This window comes from Muscardinus avellanarius (genome assembly GCF_963383645.1).
Source record: "Muscardinus avellanarius genome assembly, chromosome: 1".
Classification (NCBI taxonomy): domain Eukaryota; kingdom Metazoa; phylum Chordata; class Mammalia; order Rodentia; family Gliridae; genus Muscardinus; species Muscardinus avellanarius.
In genome coordinates this window covers 28,436,048-28,452,535 of record NC_137786.1, presented here as the reverse complement: position 1 = coordinate 28,452,535, position 16,488 = coordinate 28,436,048, and the positions used below count along the sequence as shown (strand labels likewise).

Genomic DNA, 16,488 nt, shown 5'->3' with positions numbered 1-16,488 from the left:
GCATTTTGGGAGCTCTGAAGGTTTAGATGAAAAGATGGAGGTTTTGGCGTCATCCCACTTAAATTCAAATCCTTGCCCAGCTATTTTCTGCCTTTGCGATCCTGAAAATGACATTTCACCCTTGGTACCTATGTTTCTGCATTTACTTTTATTTTTTTGTGTGTGTTTTTATTTTTTTTTTTTTGCAGGTCTGGGGATGGAACCCAGGGATATTTGACCTCTGGGTATACCCCCTCTACCCCAGTTTTTAGTTCTTTATTTTGAAACAGGGTCTCACTAAGTTGCAGAGGGCCTCATAAAGTAGCTGAGGCTGTCTGTAAATTGCAGTCCTCCAGTCTCATCCTCCCAGCTTATTTTTGCATTTTATTTTATTTTATTTTTATTTTTATTATTTTTTTTTTTTGGTGGTACTGGGTTCCTGGAAGCCCTTCTACCTCCGGGCTACACTCCCAGACCTAATTTTACATTTTTATTTGGAAACGGTCTCCTAAGCCAGCGCGTGCAGCTGGCTTCAAACCTGCGCGATCCTCCTGTCTCTGCCTCCCAAGCGCGGGGATTGCAAGCGTGTGCGCCACCACGCCCGGCTTGTTTTTGCATTTTAAAAACAGCAATGTTAGCCGGGTGTGGTAGCGCACACGCTTGTAATCCCAGCATTTGGGAGGCTGAGACTGGAGCATTGGAGGATCGCTGTTTGCGGACAGCCTCAGGTAGCGAGGCACTTTGCAACTCAGTGAGACCCAGTTTCAAAATAAGGAATAAAAAATAGGGCAGAGTGTGTAGCTCAGAGGTTGAATGCCCCTGGGATCCATCCCCAGACCCCACCCCCCAAAAAACACAGCAGTGTTAATGCTTCCCTTGAAGTCTTATGAAGATCACAAAATCTTCATGGCACCTAGTGTACAGTCATTAAAGAAGAGTAAATTGAGGGTGTAAAACTGCATTTTTACATTTGTTCAGAATAGATTGCATTCAGAGAATTACATTAACATCAAATATACTTGTACTAGGATTAGGCTGAGCATAAAATTTGTCCCTAATTCAGTAAGTTCATCTTTGTGAACAACAGGTCTTCTGTAGCTGTATGTACAAGTGCTGATTCACTGGGTACTGGCCTGTAGTGTGTGGCAACATGATGTACACAAATATGACTTCTTTGTTGATCACTCCAATTCATATAGACACTTACTGGATTCACATTTCAAAAACCACACTCTTAGTTTTTGGAATTCTACCTCTTCCTAATATCCTGGATGGTTTTTTTTTTTTTTTTTTTTTTTTTTGGTACTGGGGTACTGGGGATTGAACCCAGGGGTATTCTACCCCTGAACTACAACCCCAGCCCTATTTTTTTATTCTTTATTTTGAACAAGGTCTCATTAAGTCATGGTAGGCCTCACTAAGTAGCTGAGGCTGTCCTCGGACCTGTGATCCTCCTGTCTCAGCTTCCCAAGTACTGGGATTACAAGCATGCACCACCACAACTGGCCTTAAATCCTGGTTCTTGATCTGAACCCATCATAGTACAGTTTCTGGACTTGCCAACATATGGTGATTAGCATGCCAGAACCCTTACTTTGGTCAACCCTGGCTATTCTGCTACCTTCTGGTGGACTTTTGTGCCAAAGATTCAGCACATCTTTATTCTCTTTTAATTTCTTCCTTTTCCTCTCTTTTAGTTTTTGTGCCAAGTCTGTATTTTAGTGCTTCACATGATCTTTTTGTATGTATGTATGCAAAAGTAATTTATAGTTAATTTTCAGTCATTTACCACATGAGTTTTTGTGTGCATGTGTAGTACTGAGGATTGAACCCAGAGGCATTCTATCTCTGAGCTACACCCCCAGCCCTATTTTTTATTTTGAAACAAGGTTTCACTAAGTGCAGAGGCCTCACTAAGTAGCTGAGGCTGTCCACGAACCTGGATACTCCTGTCTGAGTCTCCCAACTATTGGGATTACAAGCATGTACCACCACACCTGGCTGATCTTTTTGATCTATGTAATTTATCTCAGCCAGGTAAGGTGGCATACACCTTTAATCCCAGTACTTGAGAGGCTGAGACAGGAGGATTGCAGGTTCAAGGACAACCTCAGCAAGTAGTGAGACTCAACAACCTAGTGAGACCCTGTTTCCATATAAAAGTAAAATAGGGCTGGGAGTGTAGCTTGGAGATAGAATGCCCCTGGGTTCAATCCTCAGTACTACACATGCACACAAAAACTCATGTGGTAAATGACTGAAAATTAACTATAAATTACTTTTGCAAGGGGTGAAACAAGAATAACTTCTTTGTTACAATATAAAAAAAAAATCATAATCTTGGGTTAGTGACCAAAAAATGGAGTAAGGCTATGATTAAGTAGTGAATTCATTCTGCTTTCATAAAAATGGGCTTAGTGGAAGAAACGGGCTTGAGGATGCACTTCTACATAATTAAAATACCAGTGCTTCATGAAGAGATTTTATTGTCTTTCTAATTTTGTTTGTTAGCCACCAATCCCAAGAACCATACAGTAATGTTTGACACACTTGAGGACTGGTGCTGGGAATTGGAGCGGACCAAAGGCAACATGAAGTTCAAAGCAGTGAGTGCCAATGAAGGCTACAGGATCTGTGGGAGGTAAGCCTCATCAGGGCTGTGCCCTACAGTTCTCCCTCTTGAGGTGAATGGTGTTTTTAAATATACTGACAGCAGTATGCAGTCATCAGTGCACTCAAGCTTAGGACATTTTCATCACCCTCCTCCAAAATCTCCATATCCATTAGCATATGAGCAGTTAGTCCTTATCCCCACCCCAACATCCTCCTGCCTCTCACTGACCTTATGTAACAACTAATCTGCTTTCTGTGTGTGTGTGTGTGTGTGTGTGTGTGTGTGTGTGTGTGTGTGTGGTACTGGGGGGTAGAACCCAGGGACCTTCTACCTCCAGGCATACTCCCAGACCTATTTTATATTTTATTTGGAAACAGGGTCTCACTAAGTTGCTGAGAATCTCACTAAGTAGCTGAGGCTGACTTTGAACTTGCGCGGTCCTCCTGTCTCAGCCTCCCATGTACTGGGATTACAAGTGTGCGCCACCACACCTGGCTTCTTTCTTTTTGTTTTTATATATTGGAGGTTGAACTTGGGCATTCTACCACTGAGCTACAACTCCAGCCCTATTTTATTTTTACTAAGTTACTGAGGCTGGTCTTAAACCTGCAGTCTTCCTGCCTCAGCCTCCCAAGTACTGGGATTACAGGCATGTGCAATCAAGCCCTGCACTAATCTGCTTTTCTGTCTCTATAGATTTGCCTGTTCTGGACATTTTATATAAATGGTCTTTTATGACTGGCTTCTTACACTTAGTACAATGTTTTCAAAATTTATTCATGTTTGCTGGGTGTGGTGGCCCACACTTAAAATCCCAGTACTTGGGAAGCTGAGACAGGAGGATCACAGGTTTTCAGCCAGCCTCAGCAACTTGTGAGGCCCTCCACAGCTTAGTGAGACTCTGTTTCAAAATAAAGAATAAAAAATGGGCCTCACTAAGTTTCCGTGGAGGGCCTCACAAGTTGCTGAGGCTGGCTGTGAACCTGTGATCCTCTTGTTTCAGCCTTCCAAATACTAGGATTACAGATGTGTGCCACCAATCCTGATTTCCAAATTTATATTGTGTGTTTTATTCCTCTTATGGAGCACTTTATTTATTCAACAAAAAGTTCAAGTGTCTATTATGTGCCAGAAAGTATCCTAGCTATTAGAGATATAGTTGTCAACAAAGTACCTGAAAACCTCTGCCTGGCTGTAGCATTCCTTCTAATGGGAGGAAGGTGATGATAGAATAAAGAAGTAAAGTTTAGTCTATCACAAGATAAGTGCTAGGGAGCCGGAGCTCAGTGGTAGACTGTGTGGCTAGATTGCACCAGGCCCTGGGTTCAGTCCTTGGCAGCAAGAAAACAACTAAACTAAATTGGGTGGGAGCTGAGTGGCGGAGCGCTGCCAAGGTGCGTGAGGCCTGGGCTTGATCACCAGTGAAGTGCTGTGGAGAAAATAGACCACGCAGAGGGTCGGGGTCCCGGGGGATGGTGGGTCAGGAAGACCTCGGGAGTAAGTGGTCGTTGAGCAAAGCCTTGGTGGAAGTGGACAGTCAGGAGAAAGCTGCGTGATAGCAGTGAGGGCAGGGGAGAGGAGGAGGAGGTGAGCAGCGGGAGAGCGGGCACGGTTGGGTGCCGCAGAAGAATTCATGCTTTCTGACTCTGAGAACTAGGAGGAGTTTAAGCAGAGGCAGGGAACGAGCTGACCTACATTTTTAAAGGATGACTCTGCATAATCTCTTTTTAGAAACTCAAGTCTTATCATTTTAGAGCATATGCTTTAGCACCCTGTTAACAGTTTCATAAAGTGGTACAGCCCTGTAGGGCTTTTTGTGTTCATGGTTCTGATAGGCCCCTTCAGCAGATCAGTTTTGGTTTTGATCAGTCTCAGACGTTTACAGGGTGATACCCTGCACAGCATGAGCTGCGGTGACAGCGAGTGCAGGAGGGTCCTGGCCACACCTAGAACTGCGTTGTGGTCTTCTCTTCTCCAGGGGAAAAGCAGCTTAAAATGGAAAGCCAGCTCTTGCTCAGAAAGAGGCTAGGAACCCCTGCTCCTGGGATATGTAATGTAAGGTTCATACTAATATAAGGCATCCCGTTCCCAAAACTGTTTGGTTTTGCAGTACTAGGAACTGAACCCAAGGTCTTTCTTCCACAGAGATACATCCCCAGCTCCCTTTTTTAATATTTTGAGATAGGATCTTACTGAGTTGCCCAAGCTGATCTTCAGCCTGTGATCCTCCAGCCTCTACGTCCTGGATAGCTGGGATTATAGCTGTGGCTTTTTTTTTTTTTAAGTGGCTTGCATATGTTGCCCATGCTGGCCTCTTAACTTGTGGGCTTAAGCAAGTCTTCCTGCCTCAGCTTCCTGTACAGCTAGAACTATAAGAGTGTACCACCATGTCCATTACTTATAGTGTGTGTGTGTGTGTGTGTGTGTGTGTGTGTGTGTGTGCACGCGAGCGCATGCGCGCGGTACAGGGGATGGAACCCAGGGGCATTCTACCTCCAAGCTACACCTTCAGCCCTATTTTTTATTCTTTAGTTGAGACAGGGTCACACTGAGTTGTTGGAGGGTCTTACTAAGTAGCTGAGGCTGGCAGTGAACCCTAATCCTCCTATCTCAGCCTCCCAAATGCTGGGATTACAAGTGTGTGCCACTATGCCCGGCTTATAATTATTTTTTATTTTTTATATTTATTTATTTATTATATTTATTTATTTATTTATTTATCTTGGTGGTACTGGGGTTCCTGGAAGCCCTTCAGCCTCCGGGCTACACTCCCAGACCTATTTTATATTTTTATTTGGAAACAGGGTTTCCTAAGCCAGTGGCTACGAACCTGTGCAATCCTTCTGTCTCTGCCTCCCAAGCGCGGGGATTACAAGCGTGCCCCACCACGCCTGGCTATTTTTGTGGTGCTGGGGATGGAACCCAGGGCCCTCTATCTCTGGGCTATACTCCCAGACCTATTTTATATTTTATTTGGAGACAGGGTCTCTTAAGCCAGCCGCGCTGGCATAAGAGACCCTGTTTCAAAAATATAAAATAGGTCTGGGAGTGTAGCCCGGAGGAAGAAGGGCTTCCAGGAACCCCAGTACCACCAAAAAAAAAAAAAAAAAAAAAAAAAAAAAAAAAAAAAATTCAACAGCCGGGCGTGGTGGCGCACACTTCTAATACCCACACTTGGGAGGCTGAGACAGGAAGAACACACAGGTTCAAAGCCAGCCTCAGCTACTTAGTGAGGCTCTCAGCAACTTAGTGAGACCCTGTTTCCAAATAAAATATAAAATAGGTCTGGGAGTATAGCCCGAAGGTAGAAAAGGCCCTGAATTCCACACCCAGTACCACACACACACAAAAAAATTCCAATATAAACCTAGCTGCAGCTGGGAGTGGTGGCTCGTGCTTGTAAGCCCAGTACTTGGGAGAATGAGACAGAAAGATCATAGGTTTGAGGTCAGCCTTAGCAACTTAATAAGGCCCTCAGCAACTTAGTGAGACCCTTTTCAAAATAAAAATAAAATTAGGGCCAGAAGTGTAGTTCAGAAGGAGAATATCCCTGGGTTCAATCCCAAGTGCCCCCCCCCACACACAATAAAGTTGCAAAAGAAAAAAAGGTAGCCAAGCATAGTGGTGTATACCTATAATCCCAGTACTTGGGAGGTTGTGATAGGAAGATCACAGGTTCGAGAGTCTTAGCAAGTAGTAAGACACTCATCAACCTAGTGAGAGCCTGTTTAAAATAAAAAATGAAATCAGGCTGGGGTGTGTAGCTCAAAGTTAGAATGCCTTTAGGTTCAATCCCCAGCACCACCAAGGAAAAAAAGGAGAAGAAGAAAAACAAAGGTTAGAGAGAGGAGTTTGTAATTAGAGGAAAAGGTGAGAATGGTACTTTAGCCAGATTTTGATATTCAGAGCACTCAGTGCAGACACACACTTGAACTACCCAGCTGTGGACCTGGTACTGGAAGCACTGTGCTGTGTTCTCTGGACCACTACAGCAGCTGCCTATGTGGTCTCTCCCATCCACTCTGGTCCCCCAGCGTACATTCTTTGTATTGCAGGCCAAGTGAGCGTCTCCACATACATCTGATCATGCTTATTCAGCTAGGTAGCTCCTTGCTGGCTTTGGTATACAATAAAACCCTTATCAAACACCCCAGGGCTCAGCAGAGTTTGACTCCTTCCTAATTCTTCAACACCGTCATACACTGCCACGTATACTGACTGAATCTACTGTCTTGAAGCACTCTTTGCTTCTAGGTACACATGGGTGGTATACCTAGAAGCAAACCCATTTCTTCTCTTTTTATTTTTCTCCTCTTTTTACTTTTTTTTCTTTTGGTACTAAGACCTGAACCCAGAGGCATTCTACCTCCAGCTCCATACCCAGCAGCTCTTTCTTTTTTTATTTTTTTTTTGAAACAAGAGTATCTCTGAGTTGCTGAGGATCTTACTAAGTTGCTGAGGGGTACTTTGAACCTGTGGTCCTCATATTTCAACCTCCCAAATACTGGGGTTATAGGCGTGCATCCCCACACACAGGTAATTAACCCCATTGCATCAATCAGCTCTCAGCTTAGTGCCATTGGCTGGGGAGCCTTCACAACACAGGTCTCACGAGAGCTCTCATTGCTCTGTATGCTGCCTTCCTGGCACTTTCTGCAAATGGGAATTTATTTTTATAATTTTTTAAAATTTATTTATTTGTGTGTGTGTGTGTGTGTTTGTGATACTGAGAATTGAACCCAGGGGCATTCACACACACACACACACACCCAGCCCTATTTTTTAAATTCTTTATTCTTTTTTTTTTTTTTTTTTTTTTTTTGCGGGTCTGGAGATGGAACCCAGGGACATTCTACCTCCGAGCTACACCCCCCTGCCCTATTTTTTATTCTTTATTTTGAAACCGGGTCTCACTGAGTTGCAGAGGGCCTCACTAAGTAGCTGAGGCTGTTTGTGAACTGCGATCCTCCAGGTCTCAGCCTCCCGAATGCTGGGATTACAAGCGTGTGCCACCATGCCTGGCCTTATTCTTTATTCTGAAACAGGGTCTCGCTAAGTAGCTAAGACTATCCGAGAACCACAATCCTGGATTTTTTAACTTATTTTGAAACAGGGTCTTACTAAGTTGCAGAAGGCCTTACTAAGTAGCTGAGGCTGGCTGCAAAGCCAGATCCTACTGTTTCAGCCTCCCAGAAATTTATTTATTTTTATTTATTTATTTTTATTTTTGGTTGTACTGGGGTTCCTGGAAACCCTTCTTTCTAACTCCGGGCTACACTCCCAGACCTATTTTATATACTTTTTTGGAAACACGGTCTCTTAAGCCAGCATGGCTGGCTTCAAACCAGTGCGATACTCCTGTCTCCGCCTCCCAAGAGCAGAGATTACAAGCATACACCACCATGCCTGACTGAAATTTATTTTTATTTGTCCATTTGTTTAGTGTTACAACCTACAGGTCTGGGGAGATGGAGGCTACCTTTTTTCCTTATTGTATTCTTAGTAGTAAGCAGAGTGTCTGGCTTCTGAGTGGTGCTCAATAAATAATAGCAACTGAATAAAATAATAAAAGCCCCACTAGGGGAATGGATTCCAGTCAGTTTGGATAAGAATGAGAAACTGTCTACCTTACCCAAGGTCAGAGCTGGCTATTGTAGACATAGATTTGTTTCTTCTCTTTTTATACTCTCCTAAAAGCCTTTCTCTCATCCCACCTCCCTGTAGACATATAAGAAGGTGTGTATTCCTGTGGGATGTGTACAACACATTGAATTGATGTAAATTGATGCAGGAACAGGAAGACATCTTGCTCGCTGCTCCTGGGGTTTCCTGACCCTAACTAAGGTTGTGTCTGAGTGGATCATTCAACTTCCTCTGTGACTAAAGTTGTCCTTATTTAATTAAATTAATTTATTAATTTATTTATTTTGTGGGTCTGGGGATGGAACCCAGGGGCATTTGACCTCCAAGCTATATCCCCTGCCCTATTTTTAAAAATTATTTTGAAACAGGGTCTCACTAAGTTGTGGAGGGCCTCACTAAGTAGCTGAGGCTGTCCGTGAACTGCGATCCTCCAGTCTCAGCCTCCCAAATGCTGGGATTACAAGTGTGCACCACCATGCCTGGCTCTGTATTTTAAAATGATTTCCTTTACTTTACTTTCTATTTTAAACCTATCTAAATGATTAAAATCACTGTGCTCCAAGGAGGGCTGATTAATTGCTTGGGTCCATTGGCAGTCTCGAAACAGAGACTTCGTGCAGTCCACCTGAGTTCATTGGGACAGGCCAGGACATACTTCACACCCTCGCTGTGGGGAGATGGAGGCTACCTTCACCAGTGACCCTGTGCTCTTTTTTTTTTTTTTAATTTTGTGAAAGGTTGTTGGTAAGAGAAAATTAACTGGTCAACTAACATTGTAAAACATTCAGTCTCACTAGTTGGGCAAAACTTAGACGTTTTTTAGAACAAAGAGGTTTCACTCCAACTTATAGCATGAACCACTAAAGGAGGAGCTGAGAGCCTAGTTTAAATGGCTCCACTGGTGGTTGTCCTGAAAAGGTTGAAAAGTAGCAACCTTTTTGTGTGTGAGTTATGGGCTAGTCAGTCCTTCATGCAGCTTACAGTGCATCTAAACCACCTGGGAGCCAGGTATGGTGGCTCACACCTGTGGTCCCACTACTCAGGAGGCTGAAGCAGGAGACTGCAAGTTTAAGGGCGGCCTGAGCACCGTGGTGAGATGCGGTCTTAGGGTAGAATGGAATAAGGTTGGGGAAGTACCTCAGTAGTGGGCCTGGGCTTAGTTCCCCAGTATCAGAACATCACTCAGTCAGTCGAGACGGAGCACTCGACAGCCTCGCCAAGCACTAGGATTACAGGTATGCACCACCAGGCCCGACTAACAGCCAAATATTTTTGATAGTTTTGATGATGAGATGTCTTAACCTTGACCAAACCTGGTTTTACCTTATAATTTTATGGGGAAAAAGATTAAAACAAAAAATAAAAGCTAGACTTGGTGGCACATGCTTATAATCCCAGTACTTGAGAGGTGGAGATAGGAGGATCACAGGTTCGTGGCCAGCCTCAGCAACTAGTGAGGGCCTCTCAATTTAGTTAGACTCTGTTTCAAAATAAAGAATAAAATAAGGCTGGGGATGTAGCTCAGGTGTAGAATATTTCAGGGTTCCATCCCCTCTACTACAAAAATGAATAAACAAACAAACAAACAAAAATAAGTAAAGGGCTGGGGCTGTAGGTCAGAAGTAGAGTGTCCCTGGGTTCTATCCCTAACACTGGAAAAAAACAAAAACAAGTTCTTTTTTATATTTTTAATCTGATTATTACTAGTATTAGTATTAGTATTATGGTGGTGCTCCTGCTGCTGCTGGGAATTGAACCCAGGGGCATTCTACCTCCGAGCTATACCCCCAGATCAATTTTTTATTCTTTATTTTGAAACAGGGTCTCACTAAAGTTGTGGAGTGCTTCAGTAAGTATCTGAGGCTGTCAGCAAACCAGGATCCACTGTTCTCAGCTTCCCAAATACTTGGATTATAAGCATGTTCCACCACGCTCAGCTTTGCTTTATTATTAATCAAGATTCAATTAGATTAATATTTTGAGATTGATGTTTTTAAAAATTGCTTAATCTGTAGATATTTTACACCATCTTTTTTTTTTAAATTTTATTTTATTGGTGCACTGTATTCATACATCATAGTGGGATACAAACTTTTGTAGACATACATGCACACATCGCCCAGTCAGTCCCCACCCGATCCCCGCCCCATTCCCTCCCCATCCCTCCTTCCCATGCTTGGCTTAGTGGTTGACATCTAGTATTATAGCAATTTATCCAAAGTTAAAAATGTTAATCTCACATAACAGTTTCATTTGTCTGATACCAAGCTTTTGATAACTTAAAGATAACATTTCAATATTTCTTTTTGCTTTCTTTCTTACCAGAGCATATTTTTTTTCTGTTTTTTTTAGGTGAAACTATCATATATTCATATATTTATTTTTCAGAAAAGAATCTATCCTAATATGGAATATGAATTCTAGATACCCAAAACTATCTTGAAAAAGAACAAAGCTAGCAGATATATATTTTCTGATTTCAAACCATATAAAGCTACAATAATTGAAATAGTGTAATACTGTTCTAAAGGCAGATATATAAACCATTGGAGTTAAATACAGGCCTAGAGCTAAATTCTTCCCTATATTGTCAAGTTATTTTTGACAAGGTTTCCACGAACATTTGGTGGTGGGAATAATGATCTTTTAACTAAATATTGTTGAAAAATAATAATTACATGGAAAAGAATAAAATTGGACCCTTACCTAATCCCATATACAAGTATTAACTCAAAATAGATAAAAGACCTAAATATAAATCTTAAGACTATAAACTTTTAGAAGAAAATCTGGGTCATAAAACCTCACAACATTGAAATTGGCAGTGATTTCTTGGTTATGATTTCAATGGCACAGGCAACAGAAGAATATACAAACTCCCTAAAAAATAAAAAAAAATATTGTATATCCAAAGACAATGTAAACAGAGTTAAAAGTTACTAATAGAATTGGATAAAATATTTCCAAATGCTATATCTGAAGGTATATTAATATTCCAACTAGAAATCCTAAAAATTAACAACAATAAAGGCAAACAATACAATTCAGAGATAGGTAAAGACTAACAAAAATAATGAATCTCCACAGATAACCAATCTTAGTTGTCTGTTGGATGGAAAATCTTGTTTCTCTGGTTCTGGTGAGTGTTACCTATTTCTTCTTTGTAGTTAATCTCTTTGAGTATTTTCTCTAGCGCTGGTTTTGAAGACATAAATTCCTTCAGTTTCTGTTTGTCATGGAAGCTTCTTATTTCTCCATCTAATTTGATAGAAAGTTTTGCTGGGTAGGAAATTTTTGGCTGGAAGTTGTTTTCTTTCAGAGTTTGGAATATGTTACTCCAAGCCCTTCTGGCTCTCATGACTTGGTTTGGGAAGTCTGGAGTGATTCTAATTGGTTTGCCTCTGAATGTCACTTGGCCCTTTGCTTTTGTTGCCTTTAAGATTCTCTGCTTGGCTTCCACATTGGTCATTTTGACAATTATGTGGCGTGGGGATCCTCTTCTCCGATCCTGTCTAAAGGGAGTTCTATACGTTTCCTGGACCTGCGTATCGACCTCTTGCTCTATGTCTGGAAAATTTTCTGCTATTACTTCCTTGAAGAGATTGTTGATCCCTTTGGTTTCACTTTCTTTTCCCTCCTCTATTCCAATTATTCTTAGGTTAGCTCTCTTAAGATGGGCCCATATTTCTTCCATGTCAGATTCCTGCTGTTGGATATTTTTTTCTAGATTAGAAACTATGCGTTCATTTTTGGATTGATCATCTTCTAAGAGCGAGATTCTGTTCTCCATGTGTTCTAATCGGTTGTTTGTGCTTTGAATTGAGGCCTTTACTTCATTAATTGCATCCTTTATCTCTTTTTGGCTCTCTCTGAGTTCTTTTCGAAGCACCTCTATTATTTCTACAGTTATTTTCCTGATTTGATCTTCTAGAAATCTCTGATTTTCTGTTTTATCGGGTTCTGATGTTGTGGGGTTGTGCGCATTCATTACTCCAGTGTTATTCCTCTTTCCCATGATTTCGGAGGTTTGTGCCTTCTCTGGGTTCTTCCCTTAGGTCACTATGGCTTCACTTAAGGTGCTCTGGATCTCGAGTCTATATTATCTCAGACCCCACTACTCCTTTACTGGGTTGTATCACAGAGTCTCCGACCCAGGGAGTCGATAGAGGCTGCTTTAAACTATGGGGGGTGCCAGGTTGCACGTTCTCCTATGGTGTGATATCTCTGCCACCACCACTCCCTCACTGGGTCAAGTCCCAGGAGGTACAGTACTGGGATTTCTCCTCTGTGGCCCGCAATTTGACTCACTGTTCTTGTGTACGCAGATGTAGCTGTACTGGACTCGGTGAATTCACTGTTGCTGCCGCCGCCGGTGGCAATATGGCGCCTCTGCCACGCCCTCGGCCGTGAGGCTGGCGTATTTTTTCTTCTCTGGTTTTGATTTCCACTCTGAATCCCTGCAGCGTGTGCTGAGCTCGGCCACTGGGAGCTTTAGACGCTCTCTGCGTGGAGAAATCCCACCTGGCTGTTCCGCAGTGGCTCACCTCGGCTTGCTGTAGCCGTCCGTTGAGTTCGCCGCTGCCTCCGGCAGTATGGCGTTGCTGCCGCGTCCTCGGGCGCGTGTGTCTCCTCTGTGGCCCTGAGCTCTGTTCTCAGTCCGCTTTCTCTCTGGAGCCTGGTGGGTTTTTTTGTTTTTCTGGTGATGGTGTTTTCTGGCTGTGAAAGGCGCTGGTTTTGTGGTAATGGAGATTGGTTGTTAGTGGGGCTCTTAAGCCCCGCTTTTCTCGGTCGCCATCTTCCCGGAAGTCCCCATCTTTTTTTTTTTTAACAGTACTGGGGATGGAATCCAGTGGCATTCTACCTCCAAGCTACACCCCGAGCCCTACTTTTTATTCTTTAATTTGAAACAGGTTCTCACTGAGTAGCAAAGGGCCTCACTGAGTAGTGAGGCTGTCCGTGAACCACGGCCCTCCTGTGTCAGCCTCCCGAATGCTGGGGTTATAAGTGTGCACCGCCACGCCCAGCTCACACCGTCATATTTTCCTTGCAGTTTGCTGAAGAAATCAAACTATTTGTCAAGTAGTTTCTCACAGTCTGGATTTTGGTGGTCATATCCCCCTCCCCCAAGCGATACTTTTTGTTGTTGTTTTTAGAAAGATGCAATGAGTTTTTATTTGTGAAGTGCTTAAAAATAGTGTCTGTGTTAGTTATCACTAGTGTTGCTGTTATTTCAAAAATAACATTATTATCCCAACAATAATATATGCTGATATCCCCCATCACCCTATCCCTTGTCCCTGACTAGGCCACCTTGGCCATGTCTTCATCATCCTCTTGGGCCAGCCAACACGTTTTCAGATACCACTAGTGATACTTAATATGCTATTCCTTCCCCTATGAATTGATTAATGGCTTTATTACATTTTCTTAGTTTTTGTGTGTGTGTGGTTCTAAGGATTGAACCCAGGGGCATTCTGTCTCAAAGCTACAACCCCCAGCCATATTTCATATTTTGTTTTGAAACACAGTCTCACTAAGTTGCTGAGAGCCTGAATAAGTTGCTGAGACTGGCCTCAAATTTGCAATCCTCCGGTCTCAGCCTCCCAAGTACTGAGATTATATATATGTACCACCACACCGGTCTGAGTGCTGATTTCTTTAACTCTGAAAACCTATTATTCCCATGAGATACTTTACAGATTAACATCAAACACACAGTATGCCTGGAAACATTTTTTCCCCTTTTTTATATTGGGACTTGAACCCAGAGGGGCATTCTGCCTTAGAGCTACCATCCTCCTTCTCTTTATTTTGAAGACCAGGGTCTCACGAAGTTGCTGAGGCTGGCCTTAAACTTGTAATCCTCATGTGTTAGTTTCCCAGGTCCTGGGGTTACATGCATGTCCTACTGCTCTTGGCTCTGCAGACACCATCTGATTGCTGCCCACTGCAGTTTAACACCATAGGCGCCTTATTCCCCATGAGGCTTTATTTATTAAGCTGTTTGAGGAAAAGATGTTTATCCACAGTGATGGAATTTAGGCAGGTTTTTTATTAATACAAACCTTCATCTCTTGACTAAAAGAAGAGACAGTGTGCCCACATATCTTTGATCTCTACAATTCTGAAAATCTAACTTTCCCATGTCCTATTAACAGGCTTGTTCTTTTCAGAGACTAATTTTTCTCCTGTGGAAATGGAAGTCCTACCTCTGGGTTCCAGCCCCAGCTCCACTGTATGCTTATGTAACTTGGAGAGGGCTTTAGGGCTTTTAGCAGCCTTGTGTCTCAGTTTCTTTATCTGTAGAATGGAAACAATTCTAGCCCTTACACGATAGCGTTTTGGGGAGGACTGGAGAACTCATTTTGAGTAGAAGGCAGTACCTGGCAATGTAGCCGGCAAACGTTAGAGCACTTGTTAAGTGAGCAGCAGTCGTCATAGTTACTGGCTTTCATATTAGTTTAACTGAAAACACAACTGGTGCTTATATTGTTACTATATGATAAAAAAAAAAACACTGTGAGTTTTGGAGTTCATATACTTTGAAATATCATGTTTTCTAATCCTATTTTTTTTTTATTTTATTTGTAGTACCCTAGGGCATTATACCTCTGAGCTACACCCCCAGCTCTATTTTATTTTATTCTGAAACAGCATCTCCATAGGTCGATGACAGTCTCACTATTTTGCTGAGGCTGTCCTCAAACCTGTGATCCTCCTGTGTCAGCCTCCCAAGTTAGCCCCCCCACATTGAATAGAAAAGAAAATAACCCAGAGAGGTAGAGTAACTTAGGGTTGTGCAAAATTGGAGGCAGAGCTCGGATTAAAACGGAGTTTCCTGACTGATTTACCAAAGTACTTTACACCATCAAACTGAAAATTGACAGGTGCTCCGAGTGAGTTCCGTGTCTGTGTGTGTGTGTGTGTGTGTGTGTGTGTGTGTGTGTGTGTGTGACAGACAGACAGACAGACACACACACACACACAGAGACATTGGGGATTGAACCCAGGGGCATTCTACCTCCAAGCAACACCCCTCCCCTGCACTATTTTATTCTTTATTTTGAAGCAGTATCTTACTAAGTTGGGAAGTTGCCAAGTGCTGGAATTACAAGCCTGCACCACTATGCCCAGCTGAACTAATTCTTAACGGAGAAATAAGGTCCTTTTCATAACCCTCTACTTATCTTTTATTCGTTGAAGTTGGGCTTTCATAATTTTGTGAATTAAATGTAGTACTAAAATATGATGTCATCTCTTTCTTCTAGGTTGCCAGCATACTTTGTTGTCCCCACCCCTCTTCCTGAAGAAGATGTGCAACGCTTTCAGGGTCACGGCATTCCAGTAAGTGCGTCTGGAAACCCCGAAGGGAGTGTGTTGTCCATTGATCCACCTAACAGAACTCTTCTACGTAAAGCTCTGGGCTTTGGTACACAAGTTTGTCCTCAGTCTGAGAATGATCCAGAAACACCGTAAGGACTCCCTAGAGGAGTCTCTTAAGCATGAGGCTTCCTGGGAGAGTCCGAAGTTTCAACAAACACACTTCAGTTTTAGCAAAGACATTGAACATTTTTAAGAGGATTACAGATCTGTCCACTGTTGAAAGCAATGACACCTAAGTCATGTTGAACCTGAGCTGGCTACACCAAGAGTAGTAGGATTGCAGGTTCCTTTTGTCAGCACTCTTTTTGTGTGGTACTGGAGGTTAAACCCAAGAGTGTTCTACCTCTGAGCTACACACCCAGCCCAATTCTGTGTGTGTGTGTGTGTGTGTGTGTGTGTGTGTGTGTGTGTGTGTGTGTAGGCATGTGCCACCATGCCTGGCTTGGCTAGCACTGTTAATCTTGGTATAGATATGGTGATGTTTTCTCCCAGAAACAACATGGAGTGCCTCCATGCGTTCTGAATAGAATGAGATTGGAGCATATTTAATGTGTCATTGGTCAAAGAAAGCAAGACTCTGGCAGTCATTCCCATTTCTAATTGGTAGTAGGGAGTGGCCAAGCCTGTAGAGAATGTTGTAAGGAATGAGAATTAAAAACAAATATTGTGAGCCGGGCGTGGTGGCGCCCTGCACTTGGGAGGCTGAGACAGGAGGATCTTGCAGGTTCGAAGCCAGCCTCTGCTGCTTAAGAGACCCTGTTTCCAAATAAAATATAAAATAGGTCTGGGAGTATAGCCTGGAGGTAGAAGGCCCCTGGGTTCCATCCCCAGTACCACCCCAAAAAAGAAACAAAACTAAAAATAAATAT

At 42.7% G+C, this 16,488-nt stretch overlaps 1 protein-coding gene across 3 annotated transcripts in view; it reads left to right on the top strand.

Annotated features, from left to right (window-relative positions):
- The window catches only part of MTMR12 (myotubularin related protein 12), a gene marked incomplete at both ends in the record, with an annotated part of 106,161 nt that overhangs the window by 53,883 nt on the left and 35,790 nt on the right, over positions 1-16,488 (top strand). For all 3 annotated transcript variants that reach the window (XM_080705542.1, XM_080705544.1, XM_080705543.1), the window contains 2 exons: positions 2,491-2,620; positions 15,505-15,580. In XM_080705542.1, the coding sequence (XP_080561668.1) occupies positions 2,491-2,620; positions 15,505-15,580 (206 nt within the window). The remainder of the gene's footprint in view (positions 1-2,490; positions 2,621-15,504; positions 15,581-16,488) is intronic.